Raw genomic sequence first — 22,757 nt, 5'->3', positions numbered from 1 at the left:
AGCTGCTTAGCTCAGCAATTGAACATTACAGTATGACTACTGTTCATGCTGACACATAGTGTGATGCCAATGTAAGTACAGAAAGATTTTACATATGGATAAAGAACAGGTTGCTTTTGCCTCCTGGGGGTGAGTGGGTGCTCAGGTTAGCTTTGACTCAACAAACCTGTCCATAAAACCTGGCCTTCCTTAACACAATTCCACCCCCAAAATGCATTTTGGATGGAATCCTTTTTAAGTTTGCTTGATGCTGCTGTGTCCAAACTGCTTATTGGCACAATATCTGCTCATTTACACAATTTATATGGACTGTGAATTATATAATACAGGCATTTAAAACCATTTAATGATGAAAATATAAATGTCTTAAAAAGCTTATGAAACCTTGGTCCTGTGAACTTTGGATGACACAAGACTTTGGCCACCTAGAGATATCATTAGCCTGTGGCCTGATTGGAGGAGAGAGACAAGGGTGGGGAAGTTTATAAAGACTCAGGTATTGTCTGAAAATCACACTGAGTTAAGTGAAGATCTGTAAGCCAAAAGCAGAGAAGAGCAGCTACTGGAGCTTTGTCAGTGCCCATCATGGGGGACACAAAGCACTTTCTGTTACTTCTTCTCAGTGCTTATGCTTTGGCTGGTAAGATTTACATCTAACCTTTTATTCCTAATATCATTTTTTACATAATACTTTATTTTAGAAAATGTAGTTAGATGAAAGAGATTATTTATATGTTTTGCAAAAATGCTTTTGGTTCTCAATACATTTAAAAAAAAAAAAAAATCAGCCAGATACATCAGCCAGATACTCAATTATTTTTCAATTACTAAACTGTTACTGTACCTAATTGGAATTTGTTTTCAATTGTGCAATATACATTATGAAAAGAAATCTGTGTTCCTACCTTAAATTCTGAATTACCTGCAGTGCTGTGTTATCTTTTTTGATTACTTGCATATACACAGAAGAGTTGTATATGTTAGGTTCTTTATCAGATAAGTAGATGACTGTGAGTGTGCTGTAATCTAATAAAATTAGAGTGTTTTGACCATACTGAAAAATTTGATTCACTGATTTATTAGAGTCAAGCACTGAAGTAACTGATGAAGAGGCAGGAGTGGAGCCATCATTATGCTCCTGTAAGTGACCACTTGTGGTTTCTCATCTGAGGATTTCTAAAAACCTACTTAGTTATTTGTGTGTTCATGTCACATGTGGTCCTATCTATGACCAATCAGGCTTTAGCTTAGATTGCACTGTTGATATCAGCCTGAGAAGATAGCAACTCTGAACCCTGGTACTCTGATGTTTAAGCATATTGATGAATGTGTTGACTCAATGTCACTATGTCAGCAAATGGTTCAAAGGTCTTTGTTTCGAGTGATGATTTGGAACTGTTTATGACATAGAGTCCAAACAATATATTAATAAGGAAACCACAATACAATAAAACTGGAATAAGTGAACACAGTTAATTAGAAATTTATGTTCTGTCATATTCAATATTAGATCTACTGAATTTGCTTTAAAAGGGACAAAATCATTATTTTCAATATAAGAATCATTTGACACTGTTTTTCTTGATGTTTAGTGGCATCGCGATTTAAGAACTTCAGAAAATATATTTATCAGTACACAGCCGACAGCACAAATGGCATGACCGGCACAGCTAATATCAAGAACGGTCCAAAGATCTCCTGTAAGGTATGAGAATGATCACAATATCTCTGGGAAACATTGTTTCTTCTGAAATGTTCACACAAGAAAACTGTAGTTTTCTATATTACATATTTCTTACATTTTGGTGTTCTGGAGTATCTTGGGGCATTTTAGTTTCAATGCTCTATTTGGTTCTCAGGTCTCAGTTTCCATGTAAATAGGTTCTCAGGTCTCCATTGTCCATGTCTTTCCTCACACAGGTGGAACTTGATGTTCCATTGGCATGCAGCTTTGTCCTGCACACGACTGAGTGTTCCCTGAATGAAGTGTCTCTCATCGACGCTCAGGGTCAGCCAGTCTACAGACCAGCTTCTGGAACTGAGAACTTCAGGGCAGCCATGGAGAAGTAAGTGCAGTCTATGAAACATTTTTATAACTTTCAGAGGGGGAAAGGCTATTTTTCTTAATTAAATGTTGCAAGTAATTTATTAATGTAGACTGATAACTATTTACAGTAACCTTTTGCTATTGTACCTCTGCAGGAACCCCTTGAATTTTGTGGTAGAACAGGTGACCAATGTTTCCATCTTTCCTGAAAAGGATGAGCCTGAGAATATAGTGAATGTCAAAAGAGGGATCATCTCTGCTCTCCTAGTGCCTGTCACAGAGGAGGAACACAATAGGAAAATGGTAAAATTAATACCAAAGGACTGTGTTCATAACAGTACTCAGGACTGCATATTTCTTAGTTTTTATTCATCTGATATTCATGTAAACACTATAATTATTTTTCTTCTTTATGTAATATGTAATGTGTAAGGTTGTGTGGCACTGTGTCCATTATTGTGACAGTGTTTATTGCGTGTCTCTCTTCTCCTTTGTTCAAAAGGTTACCATTCATGGACTTTGTGAGACAGACCTCATCGTCAACTCAAAGAAAGACATTGATGTTGATGTCACCGTGCTTAGAGATCTGTCAGCGTGCAGCCATTTTTATCCTCACCAACTCCCCACAAGTCCTCTGTCCCTCCTACCAGGCATGGTGAGACATAGCTTTAATGAAAAATTAATCACAGCGTAATATATTTACATTCACTGCATTTGCTCTTACCCAGTGTGACTTACATATTCATTAGTATGACAGTATGTGTGCTCCCTGGGAAGGAAACCCATGATGTTGGTGTTAGTAGCACCATGCTCTATCTACAGCTGACCTATAGGGGCACTATATGGTGGGATATTTTTTTATAAACAGGTACATAGAAAATGTTATTGATGAAAAATGGGCAGAAATTATTTGATTCACTCCATTCTGAATGTTGCATTTTAAAAATGCATACAGTAAATACTAAGGTTTTAAGGTTTAATACCAGGTTTTCACTTTACAGAATGGACTCATCTCTAAGCTCATCAAAAGCACCCAGACTTGTAATTATCAGTTTGACAACAGGAGGAAGCACATGACTGAGGCCCAGTGCACAGAGAAACACCTCTTCATTCCATTCTCTCATGAGTGAGTAATTTTGCTCTAATAGTTTCACTCCAAGTAATGTATCTATCCATATCTATTGAATGTTTTACAAAGTTATTACTGCTATACTTCTGCACATATAATAGCACTTTGATCTTAATTTCTACAGCAAAAGTCTATATTCCTCCATTATGTTTTCATATGGTCTTTGTTACTTTCTTTTATGACCTTTAAAACAATGTGTCAATTTCCCTTTGCTGTTTTGTCTCATCCCAACATACAACAGTTGGCAATCTGATTGTGTAAAAAGCTACTTGCAAGGACAATTCAAGACTGATTCTAGCATGTTCTATTCTAGGGGTCAGTATGGTATATCTTCCGAGGTGAAACAGAGTCTAATCCTACAAGACTCAGTGAAAATCAACAACAGATATTTCAGCAATGATGGTGTGTAATATCCAGGGTGTAAAACATATTTCAGTATATCCCACAATAGAATAACAATATCTGAATTTCTGGGTTCTCTCTTACCTTTTGTACAGCCGCATTAGAGAGAAAGCTTTTCCCAGAAGAAGTGGAAGACAAATCTTTCATGCAGAGCAAAGAGGACATTCTTACATCTATGAAAACCCTTAACGACCTGACCAAATTAGGAAGGAACCAGGAGAGGGGACGTCTGTTCCAGAACCTTGTGTCTCAGATCCGAGGCCTGAAGAATGAATCATTATCTTTAGCGGTTGAGGAGATGATGGGGATTTCCAAGTGGCTGACATGGCAGGTGCTGTTCCAGTGTGGCACCAGTGAATGCACCAGTGCCATTCTACAGATCCTGAGAGGCATCAGTGAACCAGCCAGAGAGGTGGATGCCATTGTGTATGCTTTGGGTCTGTTGCCACGGGCAAACCCCCAGCGACTCAGAGACATGCTCAGCATGGCCCAGCACAAACCAAGCAAAGCCATTATGTACGCCCTTGCTAACACAGTAAAAAAGTGAGTCATTTCAGCTTCTTATACCTTCTTTTTTTCCTTTTATAGATGACATAATGTGTAGAGAGTTAAGATAACAAAGCTACTGCAGAGTGCGGTTTCTTATTCAGTAAGGGTCAATATGCATTTTGTTACAGATTGCCTCAAGATCATGCAATAGAAATCCCCGAAGTGAGGGAGGTGGCTGAATTCATGGAGTACTTGCTGGATGACTGCAGAGGGAACGAGGACAAAACCTTTCTTACGTTAAGGGTACACACAAAATAATATCCAAAATAACAGCAGATCATGTCATCCAAACAGAATTCATGCTTTAGTGGAATAATCACACAGATGTTTCATAAACAGCAAAAGATAATGTGACTGTCATAACCAAAATTAAAGTAAATTTCTTGGGCACATGTTCTTTATTTCTCCATTGGGCCAGATGGTTACAAAATATATGTAATACATTATATTATTGTAACTTTAGTAATACATGCGTTTTATAGATTAAAAGACAAGGTTGTTGTTTTTTTGCAGGTAATCGGTGTCATGGGAAAATATATGGAAGGCTTTCCATCTCTAAAATCCTCTCTTGTAAAGTGCATGAACCAGCGTGACACTTCTCTGTCAGTACAAAAATCAGCCATTCAGGCTTTCAGACTGATGGAAGTAGATTCAGTTGTAAGCATAAACCTATTACAACCTTTACCCCTGCAAGTTTCAGTTACATTTCCTTTGATTGGTATACTGTTTTATTGTTGTTAAAATTTCTGTATATCCCATATCTATCAAGAGCTCAGCATCTTATTCTTTATTTTTCTTCAATGTTTGCAGGTGACTCATGCTCTGTTGCAGCAGTTCCAGGACACAGAAGCACCTGCCCAGAAGCGTATATCTGCATATTTGATGTTAATGAGGAGTCATAAGGTAGCAGAGGAGGTGCTGAAGACTCTGAAAAATGAGCAGGACCTGCAGGTCAAGAGCTTTGTTATGTCACATATCGCTAACCTCCTGGACACTGAAGACCCAAATCTCCAAATGTATGTTCTGTGGGCATGCTCCTAATTATCTAAAATATACTAACAAATATCACCCATTTCTTTACACTACTTATCTGTAAGATCTTTTTTCTTAATTAGCATTCTTCTGTTTTTAGAAGAAGGTATTCATAAAGAAATGTTGTCAATATCATTGAACCTTTTATTCTTGTCTTTGAATTTTAGATTTCCAGACTCGTTGTTAAGATAATGAAGTAAATCCTAGAGTGGCGGTTTTCCCACTCTAGGATTTCCTTCGTTATTCAGCACTAAGAAAATTTTTTTAGACAAACTGTTTTAACACCAGTCTGCACATATTTGACCTCCAGCATTGTTTATTCTCTGTCTCATACAGAGCAAAGGACTACCTTGAATATGTTTTGGAGAAAGATGGGAGCATCTCTGCACTGGACTTTACTAAGTTTTCTCGTAATTACAAGGTTGAGGTGCCATGGACTGGCTCCATAGAGAGCAATGTGATTTTTGACTCTGCCAATTATATGCCCAGAGAAGTCATGTTAGCAACCACCCTTGATATGTTCAATGCAGAAATACTGGAGGTATTGCACCATGAAATTTGTTATGGTAAACAAGCTTGACAATTTTTGCTTTTTAATGTTCTTAAATAAATGTAAAAAAAAAAAAAAAAATGACTTTACAGATTGGTCTGGAGGCTGAAGGTTTTGAGGCAAACATTGAGGCCATTTTTGGTGAAAATGGTTTCTTCCCTGATACCATATCAAAGGCTATATACTGGGCCAAGGACCAGGTTCCACCCCAAGTTAGGCAGGTTCTGGAGAAATGGATTGCTCCCTTAAGAAGCAGCAGGATGAAAAGAGAGGTAGGCTAAGAAACATGCAGCATGTATGGGAAAATAGAGTTTTACAAAATTGACTAGATTTCACAAAGCAGTGTATCCACAGGTGTCCAAAAACATCATGAAGCAGGTGAAGGAAAACTTTGAGAAATTCAGACAAGGCCTTAAATATCTTGAAGAGAGCAAAGATGCCCCTAATGCGATGGCCTACTTCCGGATAATGGGAGCAGAACTGGGTTACATAAAGACCAGTGAACTCAATGACATTTTTGAAAACATCATCACATACTCAGAACTTTTCCTCAGGACAATTCCTATAGAGGTAGGAATTAGCAGATCACTGAAAAATAATGTTAATGCTGCACTAGATAACGTACAATGCAGTTATTTGTGAATAACATTTCAAAGCTGACCTTTACCATTTCCTTTCATGTCTGCAGTTTATGAAGAGACTGTCATCTGGAATAGATAATGAGCTTTTTGCCCACTACATGTTCTTGGACAAAGCCTTCACCCTACCCACAGGCACTGGCCTGCCTCTCAAGCTCTCTATGGCTGGAGTCTTTGCACCTGGTGCCACAGGAGGCCTAACCTATGACCGTAGCATGGTAACCTTCTCACTAGAAGTTGTAACTCATCATACATCTGAACTAAATCTATTTGATCTAAAATCTAAAGTCATCTATATGAATAATGGTAACATCAGGCTTCTACAACTGTAACTGTATATAGTGATTGAACTGAGTAACTATGTGAAATATTGTTCACTTAAAAACATTAGTATATGTCTATACTGAATTATTACTTGCACTGTGTACTTTTAAAATGGTAAAATTTTTCATATTCATTCACAGCAACAGTTCTCATTCAGGCCATCAGTGGGACTGGAGTTTGTTACCCAAATGGGCATCTACATCCCTGAGTTTGTAGCTGCTGGTATTAGAATGCACACAAACATGTACCATGAAAGTGGCCTGAATGCCAAAGTCACAGTGGGAAATGGCCAGCTTCAGCTTTCCATTCCTGCCCCAAAAGATAACACCCAGCTGATCAGCATCAGGTAGGCTACTTTCAGTACTTTAGTATACCTAGCTTGGATTTTATATAACAATTAGGCTTCATTAGTATTTCAGAGAGTTTGTATTTTAAATAATGTTAATACTTAAAAGAACTAGATTTCAGTTGGAAATACATTTCCATTTGAGGTTACATATAAATTAATTAAATACACTGTGCAGCAATAGCTGGAAAATGAGAAGCAAGTACTTTTTTACACAGTATAAAAATAAAGACCATCTTTAAGAGTAGAATGTAGTTTTCCAGTGAATAAGGTACAATATAATTGTATATAATATTTTAATGCAATGATAGAATACTATAAATTAGAAAAAAAATAGATTGGACCACTGACTTCTTACTGATTATATTTCTGTTCTGTCTTTAAAAACAGCAATGAGCTGTTTTCATTGACTACCACTATGACCAGGAAGGTGCCCTCCATGGTGGAGGGCAGGGCTGACTTTACAGAATGCAATCCCTTCTTCCCTGGAATAAAGTACTGCACAGTACTTCACTATTCCCAAGCCAGTTCCACCAACAATGCCCCATACTATCCCCTAACTGGGGAGACAAGGTAAGATTGTAACAGCAGGATGACCATGGTCTTTTCATAATCTTATTTTCTTTGGAACTTTTGCCTGGTACCTTCAGTGGATTGTTGTGAATTTCTATGAATTAACTATTTGCTTGCAGGTTTGCTGTGGAGCTTCAGCCCACTGGTGACATATCAGAATACACCGCGACCATGGCATATGAACTTCTCAGAGAGGGCAAGGAGGGGTACCACAAGACTGATTCCCTGGTAGTTTCTCTTAAGGCCAAGGGTAAGTCATCCAAGAATTTATTTTTCTATACTATTTTCACCATGCTTTTAGGCAATTTAGGGTCATTCAGATTAAATACTAAAAACTTCAATACCACAATTCCTCCTCCTTTAGGCACCACATCTACAACAGCGACTGCCACCTTAAAATACAACCGTAACAAGAATATTTTCACTGGTGAGCTTCAAATACCAGACTATGATGTTGAGGCTGGTATTAAGATGGCAGTCATAGATACCACTGGAAAGGAAAAAAAGATGCATGGGCTTACTATTGATGTATCCAACAGAAAAAGCCTCCAACTCTCCTTAGTAGGACGTGCCAGGTATAGTACGAACTGCTGTCATTTCAAAGACCACTAATACTACCACATATTTTGCCTACATGCATATAGATAGCATACATGATAAGATACTGTGGATCTGATCACAACACTCTCTCCTGATTTTAGTAGAGTTGACTTGTTTAAATGAGGCTTCTAAATACACAATTTACTTATAAAACAGTGAAAAAAAAGTTCTGTGGACACTAATTATGTTTTTAACATGAAATTAAGAATGAAATACTTGTTATTAGCCAGTTATGTGATGAGTAATTTTGATTAATTTATATCTCTGAGCAGATTTGAGTCAATGGAAGATGGTATATTGGAGCTAGAGATGGCTGTCCCTGCTCTGGAGATCAATGCTTCTGCCAGTGCCAGTATAAAAAATATTAATGGACTTGTTCTGAAACTTGAGACATCCGTTAACATCCCAGAGACGTCCTCTCTGCAAAACGCTATCCTTAGATATGGTAGTAATATCCCTTATCAAATTCCATGTATTTTTTATGAGTTGTATTTTGGAAATTTCCTGATGTTTTGACAGTATTTTTTTTTTTTTTTTTTGCAGATGAGAACAAGTTTGAATTGGAGTTTAAGTCAGATATGCAATCTGCAGTTACAAAATTCTTTCCGAACATCGATAACTATAGCAGCCAGCTAAAGACTTTTATTGATGATATCCTTGACCAAAAGGTGGCCAAAACTGACATGAATCTTCGGCATATAGTTTTGAAAGGTATAGAGGTAAGTGTTTTAAATCCTACTTCATCCCATTTCTTTTGATAATTTGACAAAATTAAGAGTTTATTTTAGAGAAAGGTCAGTTGTTATTTTCATTCTGGTGTACATAATTTTGAAAAGATGAATCATCATATAATTAAAGAAAAACAACACATACTTGTAAGATATTCACTTTAATAATATAACAATATTTAGCAATTTTAATCAGAAGAATCTGGATCATTGTTTTTTAAACTGTTTAAGACCAGTCTTTATTGTATCATCAGGCAAGTAACATTTGGTTTGACAAATTTGGAGAAGACATTCCATATTTGAAGAATCTGAGGTTCAAGAGATATATACCAGAGTTCACATTTTCTGTGCCAGAAAAAATATATCTCAAATCGTAAGTACTTTTTTCATAATTAAAAAAAATTAAAAATTAAAAAAGTTTCACAATGAATCACCAGAGAAAAAAAGCAAAAAATTGGAAATGTGTTAAGTTAGACTTTTGTATTTTATGTATTAGCTACTGGTGTTATGGTATTTTTAATTCAGCAACAATATAGTAATTGATTAGTATAAACATTTTATTGATTGATTATTTTACATTTGATGTATTTTATTTTTATGTATTTATGTCTTTTTTCAGTGATGCACTGTTCAGATATGAGTTCAACAGGAGGAAGATATTCTTCTCACTGCCTCTTCCTTTTGGTGGGATATCATCTGCAGATCTAAACATCCCCTCTGTGTTAACAACTCCACCTATTAATGTGCCTTCCCTTGGTTTAGATGTGCCTAGAATTAAGCACAGAATCCCCCCCTTCACAATTCCCTACAGATGGGACTTCTCCTTGCCTAATATTGGCATGGCAGAGGTAACTGCTAAAGTGAACAGCAACTTCTATGACTGGGAAGGCTCTATCTCAGGGCACAAATACACAGTTGATGTTCCAAGATACATTGCTAAATACAAAGTTATGGCAAGCTGTCCTGTGACACCGCTTTCATATAAAGTTGAAGGTACATTTTGTTCAGTTCTTCTCAAAACAAAAACTATTCTTTCTTGATTCATTTTGAAAATATAATCCAGTTTAACACATATTAATAATGTTTCACCTTTAAAAAGAAATATTTTGATACTATCAAATATTAATGCTGTGTTTTTGCTATGCTTTTGAAATAAGTGTATACATAATACATTTAGGCATAACGAATACTGTGCATTTTTGGAATTTTTTTACTAAAAAAAAACAATATAGGCAATATGTGTATTCTGTATATTAAGACTGTCCTTTTCTCTTTTATGTAGGTACAGCCCTGGTTACTGGCACTGTTGATGACACCTTCAAATACCTTGTGAATGGCTCATTGAATCACAGTTTTCTTGATGCTAGCTTTAGTGTCTTTGAAAGCTCAACTATTACTAGCACTGACAAATTGAATGGCAAGGGAATTTACAAGCTTGAAGCAACCAGCCCGTTTGGTCTTCATACCTCCCTGTATTATTCTGTTCAGTCAGTTATTGAAGACTTTGATATCACTACAGATGGGAATGGAAATGTAGTCTTCAAAATAGGCCCTCTGTTTGCCAACTCTACATATGCCCTATCCTACACTATTGACCTTCTAAAAATAGAAGGAAAAGGAGAGTCTGTTTTAAAGTTTGATTCCTCATTCATTCAAGGTCAAACTGTAACCAAGGGAAAATATCTCAATAAGGAACTAAGCATTGTGTCCAAAACAAGTGCACAAAATGATGCTTTGATACATATAGGTGAAGTGAAGTACAAGGATGGCCATTTGGTTTTGAAGTCCGATGCTACTGCTTCTGCCCTAGGCAAAGCTCTCCACTGTCAAACTACACTTGATATGACAACTGAAGAAGCCAGCTTTAACGTCGACATCCAAGCAGACGATGCAACAAATCGAGCATACTTCTTGCTTACTGGAACTCTGAATGGCAAAGGACTTGAAGTGAACTTTGATAACACCATAAACCTTCAGGATAGTCGTGGAACACACAAAGGTGCACTTACTTTGGGAGTGAATGGACTGGACACAAGTTGTACAACAACCCTACAATGTAGCTCTTTGACATTTGAGAATATCTTCAGTGCTGGTATTGATGGAACAGGAGCCTTCATGTCACTTTTATCTAAAGGATTAGCTCTGGACAACACAGCAGAGCTCAGTGTGAAAGGCAAAATCTCAGACAGTGAAATGTATGTAAACAGCTTTTTCAAAGGGAATGCTTTTGAAGGTGATGCAAGAAACACAATGAGCTTGGTTCTAAATAACCAGGGTTTGAGCCTCTCCAACACCATGAGAGGTATCTTTCAGAAGATGAGGACTGAGACCACCCATACTCTGTCTGTAGCTCTGTGGACACTGGCATTCCAATCTAAGACAGATAATTTCATCTGTGATGGTACTTCATACAACCATGATATCAAGTTTAAAATGTTACCTTTTGCTGCATCTCTGTCCTCAAATAATAAACTTGAGATGTTTGACATCAGTGTCAGCACTGAGGGCCATCTTACGATAGAGCCATTTAGGGTAGATGCAACTGGAAGCATTACTGGGAAATACATGGAGGAGAATCCCATCAAAATCACTTGTGGAATCATCTTTTCAGACTTGGCTGGTTCAATAAAATGTTATTCAACTGCAGACGTTATGGATTCACAGATCAGTCACAATTTTGAACTGGAATTTGCCGGATTGTCATCTGTTCTTAACAGTGAGACTCGATTAAACTCCAAGGCTTTGCGTCTTGAGAATACCATTCGTACAATGGCTATGCCATTTAGCCTCACTGTTGATGCCATTCTCAATAGTGATGGTTCACTGAATTTCTATGGTAAGCACACTGGACAACTCTACAGCAAGTTTCTTCTTAAAGCTGAACCTTTTGCAATCGCTGAATCCCATGACTACAGAGCTTCTGCCACACATATGTTGCCAAATGGGGACTCAGTTGAAACCCATATTGAAAACAAGTTTGATGGCTTGCTGATACCCAATGAGCAGTCTGTGTTGTGGAGATTTAAGTCAAAGCTAAATAATCACGCATACAACCAAAAGATCAGTATTTATAACAAAGAAGCTGATATGGGAGTTGAGCTCTCTGGAGTGCTCCACACAAATATATTGCATAACGCTGGAGACTCTAGTGACATTACATTGAACAATCAAGAATTCAGTGTCTCTGGGTTCCTAAAGTATGATAAAAACACTGACTGCCACATAATTGATTTGCCTTTTATTGAGAGCCTTCCAGTTGCTTTAGAGAAAATGAAAAACACAATTATGGATATTCTTGATTCCCTTCAACAATATTTGAATGGTTTGGACATTAATGATTTGGTCAGACGTTTGAAGCAGAACTTGGATGAAGTCCAGCACAAAGTTAATGACTTGATAAAGGAAATCAATCTAGAGTCCAAATTAAACATGGCCAAGGATAAGGTGATCTCTTTAGTGCACGACTATGCTATCACCCTAGATGACCTGGAAGCAACTGTGGAGAACCTTAAAGTGGCTTCAGAAAAATTCATAATTGACCTGGCAATCAAAATAAGAAATTTAAAGGCTCAAATCAAAGATTTTATTGAAAGTGGATCCTGGTCAAAAATGTTGTTAAAGATTGGAGATGAAATTAGGGCCTTTGATAGAACATATGATATTACCCAAACAATCATAAGAGCTATCACTGCCATTGAAGACATAATTAGTCAGATTGATGTGCAAAGACTGCAAGACAGCAGCATGACATGGTTGAAGGAATTTGATGCTAAGTACAAAATCATTGCAAACCTTCAGAAGAAAGTAAATGAACTAAAGCAAGTCTTAGAGACGTTTGACATTCTATTGTTTGTTCAAGATGTGACAGACTATGTGAGCTCATTTGATTTGGCTCACTATGTAGATCAGCTCTCTGATCACATTCCCTCTGAAGACATTGAAAAGGTGCTTGATTCAATGAAGGATGTCATTGTTAACTGGATTGAAGAGTATGAAATTGTAGATAAAATAAATTCTATTTACTCAAAAGTAGGAGAGCTATTTCAAAGATATGAAATTAAAAAGAAGATGGAAGTTTTCCTGGACCAAACAAAAATTCTTATCAAACAATACAAAATCCAAGAGACTGTTAAAGAAATGGTAGGTGCTTTAAAGTCTATTCCTTTTGAATATGTTTCAGACAAGGTCTTGCAAATTCTGGATACCACTGTTAGTCAATTAAAATCCATCAACATCCGGCAAAACATTGGAGATCTAAATGAGTTTATTCAGAAAATAATAAAATATCTGAAGATGTTTGATTACAATACATTTGTTGATGAAGTCAATAAGGAAATCAGCAAAATAAGAAATTATATGAATGAACAAATAAATATCTATGAAATCCCACAAAAAATTGAGGCATCCAGGGAATTTCTGAGAGAGATGCAAGCTTCTTTGTTCAAATATTTGGATCAACTAAAAAACACCAAGGTGGCAGAGCTTTACAGAATGATTAAGGATGTAATCGACACCACAGCATATAAGGACATTAAACTAAAGATCCAGGACATCCTTGAAGACTTGAAGGCAAGGATCAGTGACATGGACATCAGAGATGAAATCCTTGTTTACTTGCAAAAGACAAGTGAATCCTACATCAATATGATTGCCTACATCTCAACATGGTTCGAAACCTTGATTGAAAATATTCACAAGCTATCTCATGATGAGGAAAAACTTAATCAAATCTTCAAATCTGTGGAAGGAGTTCTCAGTTCCCTCAAGACAGCACAAATTGAAATACAGGCTTTTACTCTTCCATTCACTACACTTCAAGTTCCTACTCTTCAGATAAACTTGGCAAGGCTTCAAGATATTACAATTCCATTAGTGATAACAGTACCAGCATTCACAGTTCTAGATGTATTGAATGTTCCATCTATCACTATTGACCTTGAATCAATTAAACAGAAGATAATTGAATTCATTGACCAAATTCAAAAGTTTGAAATGCCAGACCTGGATCCTGAGGCTATTTTTGGTGATTTAAGAGCTATTTATCTATTTGACCTGCCTGACTTTACTCTCCCGGAGATCAAACTTGTAGAGTTCAAGGTCCCAGAAATAACTATACCAAAACTTAATCTGCAGAAATTTGAGATTACCATGTTACCAATTCCTGAAGTCAAGATGCCTCATATTCCCTTTGTACCATGTGTACCTGCTTTTGGAAGGCTGTATGGAGAATTCAATTTAAATTCCCCTCACTATTCAGTCATGACAGTGGCATCAATTCAAAATACAACAAGTAAAATCTTAGAACCACAGTTCAAAGCTACCTTAACCTCCCAGGCCAAGTCAACTCTAGAAGTTCTTAGCTACTCTTTGGATGCAGGGCTTCAAATTGAAGCTCCAAAAATGAAGAAAATGGTCATTAGTGAAACAATAAAAGCCAGCCACCTGGCTTTTACTGTTAATCATGAAGGTTCTCTTATTTTCAGTGGTCCTTCAGCTGAGGTAACTGCAAAAACAACTGCTAAGGTTGGAACACAAATATACAAAGCTGATTTAGTCAACACTCTAGGAGTTGCTCTAAAGAATGGAACATTCTTGACTATGGACACAGTGTATAACCATAACCTGAATATACCCTCTATGGATATCTCAAGTGAGGCCATAATTACAAAAAAAGCTAAGGCTCAGTTTGAGTCTGGAACCATTTCTGTGACCGTAGAAAATGTGGCAAATGGGAAATGGTCATTCAAGCACTACTCTGATGAAGGCATACATAAAAGCAATCTAGTATACAGCGTCAACAGTGGCACTGCAAAGCTAACCTTTGATGGTGAAACAAACAGCAAAACCCTGAAAATGAAACAATCAGTCAATGCTGAATCAGTCCTTCTAAGTCACATTACAATTGATGCCAGTGCTGAAACAGAGACTCCTTTCATGAAGAGAAGCGTGATGAAACTGACTGGGAAGGCTCAAATGGAAGGTCTCAAAATTGAAATAATGGCATCACACAATGCAGAACTGACTGGAACAATCAGTGGAACCCTTTCCAATTCTTGTGACTTTTTGGCCATACCATTTGAGATTACTCTTGACTGCAAAAATAAAGGAAACTCTAAAATTATCTTTCCACTAAAACTAACTGGTAAGATTGATCTTCAGCATGATTATAAGATGATTTTGAACCCTGAAAAACAGCATGCCTGTTGGGTGGGTCTGGCTCGATTCAATCAATATAAATATAATCACAACTTAACTTTTCACAACAGTAAGAAGGATGCAGGAATCTATGTATCAGTGGATGGTGAAGCTAATCTTGACTTTTTGATGGTCCCCCTAACTATTCCAGAGATGACTGTGCCATACTTTGATACAAGAACACCGATGATCAAAGGATTCTCTCTATGGGAGGACTTTGGCCTGAAATACCTACTAACCACTACGCATCAATCTTTTGACATTGATTTCAAGCTTCAGTACCAAAAGAACCCTGACAAACATATATTTGACCTAGATCTTGAGTCTGTCTATAAAACCATTAATGAAAATGCTAAGCTTTTAGGAGTACAATTTGAAATAGGAAGGGACAAAATCTTTGATGCCCTAACAAATTCCTATAACCAAGCCAGGATCCAATTTCAAAAATTGAAAATTGACACATCCAACCATCCACCAAGGTATTTCACTGTCCCTGGGTACACTGTACCAATTCTGAATATTCAAGTATCAGCCTTTAGAGCGGAGTTGCCTGCATTCAGCTATTTCATCCCCAAGGAGGTTAGCATACCAAGCTTTAAAGTTCCAATGATAGGTTTTTCAGTTCCCTCCTACACTCTAGTGCTTCCATCTCTAGAACTGCCAGTCCTGTATGTGCCTGAGACACTCAGAGAGTTGACACTACCTGCATTCACATTACCTGATATTCAGAACAACATCATGATACCTGCTCTAGGAAATATAACATATGACTTTTCTTTCAAGTCACCAGTGATCACTGTGAATTATAACGGTGGTCTCTACAATCAGTCTGATATTGTGGTTAAATTGGGAGCATCTTCTACTTCTGTGTTTGAGTTCCTCAGAGGCAAACTTGATGGTACAACCAGCATCACTAAGAAGAGAGGGCTGAAGGTGGCCACAACCCTGTCCATGGAACACAAGAATGCAGAATATACTCATGACAGCACTATCAGCCTCAACAAGAGGAATATGGAGGCTTCTCTGGCCAATGTTATGAAAATCAACCTATCAGTTTTTTCAATGGAGTTAAATCATGCACTCAGTGGAAATACCAAGACCAAGCCTAATCTTGCTTCTGACATGAAGCTTCAATACACTTATAGCCTTCCCTCAATAAAAAGTGAAGGAAAAGGAATCATGAATCATGATCTTGCACTTGAGGCACTGTCATCTTATGTCTTTCTGGAGAGTTCTCTAAAACTAAAGGCTGGTGAAACAATAATAGACAAGGGACATTTTTCAGAATTCTTTAACAATGAAGCAACTATATACCTGAATGCCAATGGCTTACGTTCTACCATCAAAACAAACATAAATACTGAAGCTGATTACGAAAAGACTAAAATCTGGAATGTTGGCATGACTGAGACCATTGCTGTTGAGGCTTCTCTTAGAAGAGTTTATGCCACACTGAATTACACAAACAATAATGAGTTGAATGTTGCATCTTTTTCAACCACTGGAAAGCATTCTGCACAGGGAACATTTGAGTTTATTCCACTGAGAACACTGTCTGCTAACCTTAATATCGATATATCACAGCCATGCAACCTTGGTCTTGCAGGCATAACTGAGAATATTGACCTTACCGTCACCTCTGACAGACAGAAGTTAACTTGGACTAGCAAGGAACAATTAGCCTCCATTAAACTTTCCAGTGATCTAATGCTGTCTAATGATGAATCTGAGATACATGTGGAGATGACTAAATCCATTGAAGGTCATTTCACATTTCTGAAGTCTATCAAATTGCCTCTCTATCAGAAAACTCTGTGGGATGTGTTGAAGTTTGATGATATCACCAGTATCGACCAATTACAATTCCTAACATTTGCTACTCATGTAGTGTATACTAAGAGCATGGATGGTACACTGTTGGCACTGCCTGCAAAAGTATTTGAAAATGGTGTTGTTTTCACCATTCCAGAAACTATGCTTGGAGTACCCTACTGGGTGAAGCAGATTCCACAGAAAATAAGAGACATAGATCAGCGACTCGAAAATGTTGACTTGCCTGATGTTATATCTATCCCACCAATCATCACTATTCCATCTTTTGATGTACCTTTCACAACTCTCAGAGTGAAATCCTTTACATTAGATCTACAAAATCTGAAAATCCTAGATGAGATCATTACAGCTACGTTTGACATAACTTTGCCAGGTCTACCAAAGATCACAATCCCCAGCTTTAAAATTGACACAAAATACATGATGGACAAAATGGCTGTCTTGTTTTTGAAACTACCTCAATATGAAATCACCATTTCACCATTTCCTCTACCCAAATCGTTTACCATTGGTAATCACAGAATTAGTCTGGATGACATCACAAAAGCAATCTATCATTTTGAGATGCCATCCATAACAATCCCTGAACAGAAAATTCAGATGCCAGAGATATCACTTTATCTGCCAGCCAGTATATATATCCCATCATTTGGTGCTCTCTCCACTACTATGAAAGTTTCCACGCCAATTTACAATAATACATGGACTACAAAAATGGAGAACAAAAAGCCAGGATTTGTTTGCACACTCAAGTCTTCCTGTACATCGACCATGACCTTCCTAGGATATGACTTGGATGGTAAGAGCTACTGTGATTTGATCCATTAGATGGTTCAGTATGATATAAATATGTGTTAGGTGTTAACCTTGTTAACTACTATTTTGCACATTTCTTATTTAGCTGTTATCAGCATCTTAGTTGAAAATGAAGCTGTGAATCTGGATGGAAAATGCACCTTCTCCCACAATGATGTAAAAGTGAATTGTAAGCATGACCTCCATCAGAATCTCAGGTAATATGTTTATATGTGCAATACATATTTGATTGTCCTTGTATAAATCCCTGTCCTTAATAAACTTTCACAGTTAGTGTTAATCTGTCCTTCAAGCTTTTATCCTTGTCACTGCTCTGAAGGGTCTCCTCTTTTTTAGGGGACAAGCCTTCATATTTTTAAAGATGATTTTTTTAAACATGGCTGACAGGCATGCTTGTTGGACATTGGCCTTTTTTTAAATATGATGTTAATAAATTGACAAGATAAATGTGATTACCGACTGCAGTGTTCCCAGTTCTTGTTAATTTCTGCCTGACCTACCGTAAAAGAGTCTACCCCTGTTTTTCAGTCTCACACCCCCCATCCAAATATCTTTCATTCACAGAGATAAATTAACTGATGTGATCTTAAACTAAATTGCTTACATCAGCAATAACTCTTCTATGAAGTTGTATTTTTTATTCTCATGCTTAATGTTGTCTCACAGAATGAAACGGAAAGTGCATTCTGCCTCAAGGTAACTGTTCTAAAACGATTTCCATGTAAACTATTCCATTTATTTAACTCATTATGTTGTTACCTTAAAGCTTGCTTCTGCATTTTTCTTTAATTGTATCAGACAGATCATCTGGGAACATAAAACAGGAACTAATCATTAGACTTTATCTGAAGAAAAACAAATTAGTGAACATGTATGTTCACTAATTTGTTTTTCTTCAGATAAAGTCTAGTGCAAAAGTCTTGGATGCTAATTTTATTTTATTTTACAGAGCCTCAAAACACACTTTGGAAATAGATGTAACAAGCAAGACCTTTGCTGATGTGAGTTTTCGCTATGCCTCCCACAACAATGGCATCACATCTTCAGTATCCTCACCTTCAGCTGGGTTCATTGGATTCCAGTTTACAAGGAGGTCGCCATCTCAGTATTATGGTAAACTTTTCAGTAGATACTTGGTGAGTAAAATTGTTGCACATACATATTCATTTGTAATTACTTTAGGATTTGGTCATGAGTTTTACTGCCAAGTGATCTGGGTGTCATTATTAAAACTCTGACAAAAACTTCAGATCACTTGTTAAAATGTAAATGTAATTTTAGGTGGTGGATCAGACTGGGGAAAGTTTAAAGTGTTAACATTGCTTCATAGAATGGTTAGTAAATGTTTTGTATTTTGTTCATGCAGTCAACGCCTGACAAGGATACTGATCTGCTGAGTTTCAAGGCTACTCTGAAGAACTCTAAAAAGTTAAACCTTCAGACTAGTTGGCAAATGAATGGATTCTTTGACATGTTAAATGGGTTTAAGGTCAGGCTACCTGCTATCACAGTAGCTATTCGTGACTTCATTGACAAATACCACAAAGCCCATTTTGGCATGGACCTTAATCATGCTGCATTAAAGCTGAAGAATGCAGTTTCTAACAACATGGATAAACTCTACAGTGGCCTTCACAGGACATTTGATGCATTGCAGAACTCAGTTGAACTTCTGAGTCAACAGAGTAAAGAGATGTTAGAGTGGACAAGAAATAGCATGCCAGAGATTGACATTCAGGAGATGAGCAGCAGAATGTCTAAGAATGTCAGAGAACTACTTCGCCATTATGAATCAAATGTCAAAGTCTTACTGGATGCTATCATGAAATTCCTGAGTGAGACCAAATTCCACTTGCCAGGTTTAGAGGAGAAGCTCACTGGCCAGGAGTTGTACAACAAGATGAGACGTTCCATTTCAACGGCAATCAAGCGGGCCTCCAGTAGATTTACCAGCCTTATGGAGACTATAGCTAACACCATCGCAAGGTACATCAGTGGAATGAATTTCAGTCTCCCAGGTACAAGTATTGTTATAAACAGCAAGGAAATTTTGAAGGATATTAAGTCTGCTGTGAGGTCTGCACATGATCGGATTATTCAAACAATGAAGAGGTGGGAAGGTATGAGACTAGAGAACTTGCTCCAGAACCTGAGTGATGTTATAAAATTTTGCATCCAGAGGGCAGGGGAGTTCATTACATCTTTGAAGACAGAGAGACTAAAGGAACTTTCTGCTCATATCAATGGAATTTACACTGAAGCCAGCAATAATCCAATGATGCAAGAAATTACCAGACAGATTCAAGTTGCAAGAACGAATGCAGCTGAGTACAAAGACAATGCAAAACTGAAAGTCCAGGAGGTCTACAATGAGATCTCCATGGAGCACCTCAACTCAAAAATTAATGAACATATTTCAGTCTTAGAAAATCATCTTCGTGCCCATACTGAAGATATCATTGAATATGCAAAGAATGCTTCACAGCATACACAGCCATATATAAGAGTTTCCAACAAAAAGATAGATGTGGATATCCCTCTGCCTTTCTACTGGAGTTCTTTCAGTGAATGGCCAAGCATGACATAAATTTTCTAATTTGTAGTAGCTTGGATAGCTGAAACATAAAATATTAAATGACTGAAAATTCAAATATTACACTTACATAAAAATCATGTTTAAGCTTTTTTATATAATTTTTTGATTGACAGTTTTTGCTAACATGCAATTAATAAAAATGTACCAGACTTACAAATGCCATTATGAGTATGGCATTAAAAGGCATTATGTGTTTAATTACAATTGTCATTGTCATTTGAATGCAAATAACAGGGTGAGCATAAATCAGAAGGTAATATCCATTGTAGTGTAAAGGACAGTAGTAGTGGCAATGTATTTCTAAGTTATTGGGTTTTTTTGGTTTTATCCAAATGGTAAAAATATGTATAAAGTAGAGCTGCTGCAAAGTAGAAAAACACAAAGAAGTGCAAGTGCGCCTATTGGACTGAACCAGTAAATGCTAGTGATAGACTAAAGCAAGTCCTCAAACATGGCACATGAAGAAGGAAGTGGATGAGGGTATAATAAGAAAACTTTTTTGTGGTATAAAAAGAACAATAATAACAGAAAAGCCTGCTGTATTTCTTTCACAAGCTACATAAAATTAAATTCTATATAGGAAGGAAAAAGTGCCTCAGCCTTAAGATATTTAGTTCTAATGCTAATGAAACACACGAAGTGCCACTGCATAAATTTAGGCTCTTCAGGATACTGAGGTAGGCATGTTTGTTTAGTGTTGGCACAAAAGCACTAAAGGAGTATGATTTCCTACATTTGCTTGTCTTTTTTCATGTGATAACACTTGTGGTCTGTACTTTGCCATTAACCATATAGCTAAATTTTACCAATGAAAATTCACTGAATCACATGTGTGCTATTGATGAAGAGTAATCACTTTTTTGTCATTAGTCCTACACTTAAATACTAATTTCATTAATTCACACATTAAGCTCTGATTGCAGATCATTTAACATAATTCAAGTTTTTTCTTTTGAAAAAGAATGATTAGTTCCTGATTTACAGCCATTCATTTTTTTTCAAATGAATGAAGCTTATTTAATTAATGATGCCACAGTTGTCACAAAAGATAACGATCCATTCAGAATTATTTGGATTTCTGCAGGAGTATCTTCTTAATTGGTTAGGATTATTTTCAGTAAAGGAGGTTCCAGTAGTTACAAAATATAAGGATTTACATACTGGATGAATAATCTTTAAACCATTTGAACAATACCACCACCAACAACACCAACAACAATAAGCTTTATCAATGTAGCACTTTGTTAAAACAAAGTTTACAAAGTAAAGACATAGTACTTTAGAGTGTTGTATGGATTGTTTATCAAATAAGACAATATGTATTTCATTAAGCCACACTGAATTGATATTATACAATGCAAATTTCCTTTTGGCCATTAGGGGGCAATGGCATCAAGCCCAAATCAAACCACTAACTGCATGACTCCAGTGTTCTTGAGAATATTCTGAAGTATTTCCTTCTCAAAGCTGTTTCGCTTCAGTCCACTCAGTGCCTAGTGCCCACTGCTCTAATATTGTAGGTCACATTCCCACCCTATAATACCCCTGGTTACCTGATGGGGAACTTTTACCTCCTGTGGTTCTTTCATATACCCCTTATCAAAAGGGGCCCGAAACAAATGTTGCTAAGCAGAGAGACTGCCACCTGTTTGGAATCCGGAGCTGTACTGTGGACAGGAGTGTGCGGCTTTTCCCACACTGCTCTTTCTGAGAAGGGTTCGAGATCATCACTGCCTGGGAGGGGGGTTGTAGTGAGAGGACACAGGCCTTCTCTGACCCTTTCTTCCTCTTTAACCTTCCATGCACGTAGCCAAAACAGTGATGGCCTGCTTTGTTCATGGACTCATCTTGAGCTCTGGTAGTGTTTTCCCGTGAAGTAGTAATCATCAATCAACACATACATTAACACTGAGGGTGCTCTTCTCTTCTAATTAAAGATTCACATTCATGAACGAAACCAGTGTGATTGTGTGATTATTACTGTTTGATCATTTACAAAGTTGATCAGTCTGATGGAATATGTCTATAAACAGGCAAATTAGACGCTCATTTTTTTCTATAGAAAAAATGCAGTAGTCTCTTTCTTTCAGGTAGACACAAGGGGCATCTTCAAGGATGAATTTTAAAGTTGTAAATATTTTGTACCTAATTACAAAAGTTAACATACAGTACAACTGAATACATTCACAATAAATCCAATATCCTATAAAGTGACAATGAATTTCCAGACAGCCTGATTAAGAGCTATTAGTTTAAAATTAATACATTTGCTCTTGGCTTCTGGAGTCATGCAGTAGCTTGCTACCTTCTTTCATGATGGGGTGTTTGTCTAGAAAAGACATTTTCCATCTGTCTTGGCTTTTGCTCATTCACCTGTCAGAGGCTTAACATAACACTTC

The 22,757-nt window shown here is 37.0% G+C and overlaps 1 protein-coding gene across 1 annotated transcript; it reads left to right on the top strand.

Annotated features, from left to right (window-relative positions):
• The first annotated feature begins 582 nt into the window (after nucleotides 1-582).
• On the top strand, nucleotides 583-20,861 carry apoba (apolipoprotein Ba). Its single transcript, XM_027008893.3, has 29 exons — nucleotides 583-640; nucleotides 1,084-1,140; nucleotides 1,593-1,705; nucleotides 1,921-2,066; nucleotides 2,203-2,350; nucleotides 2,550-2,702; nucleotides 3,049-3,173; nucleotides 3,490-3,578; nucleotides 3,674-4,121; nucleotides 4,256-4,370; nucleotides 4,641-4,784; nucleotides 4,938-5,143; nucleotides 5,496-5,700; nucleotides 5,802-5,981; nucleotides 6,064-6,279; nucleotides 6,398-6,565; nucleotides 6,812-7,017; nucleotides 7,408-7,590; nucleotides 7,710-7,840; nucleotides 7,955-8,165; nucleotides 8,463-8,635; nucleotides 8,734-8,909; nucleotides 9,173-9,291; nucleotides 9,538-9,911; nucleotides 10,201-17,745; nucleotides 17,848-17,959; nucleotides 18,429-18,458; nucleotides 18,712-18,898; nucleotides 19,129-20,861. The coding sequence occupies exons 1-29, from the start codon at nucleotides 586-588 to the stop codon at nucleotides 20,347-20,349; spliced, it is 13,236 nt and encodes a 4,411-aa protein (XP_026864694.3). The 5' UTR covers nucleotides 583-585; the 3' UTR covers nucleotides 20,350-20,861.
• The last annotated feature ends 1,896 nt before the right edge of the window (nucleotides 20,862-22,757 follow it).

The sequence above is a fragment of the Electrophorus electricus genome, chromosome 10 (genome assembly GCF_041902795.1).
Source record: "Electrophorus electricus isolate QZ-2024a chromosome 10, ASM4190279v1, whole genome shotgun sequence".
Classification (NCBI taxonomy): Eukaryota; Metazoa; Chordata; class Actinopteri; order Gymnotiformes; family Gymnotidae; genus Electrophorus; species Electrophorus electricus.
Note: the sequence above shows the minus strand (reverse complement) of the source record. Positions and strands in the feature narration are given on the sequence as shown.

What these genes read in the sequence shown, in the direction of transcription:
- apoba (XM_027008893.3), top strand. Translation starts at nt 586, where the DNA reads ATGGGGGACACAAAGCACTTTCTGTTACTTCTTCTCAGTGCTTATGCT. An exon ending in CTTGCTAACACAGTAAAAAA is followed by an intron (nt 4,122 to 4,255) that starts GTGAGTCATTTC and finishes ATTTTGTTACAG; the next exon opens with ATTGCCTCAAGATCATGCAA. An exon ending in GACCTCCATCAGAATCTCAG is followed by an intron (nt 17,960 to 18,428) that starts GTAATATGTTTA and finishes GTTGTCTCACAG; the next exon opens with AATGAAACGGAAAGTGCATT.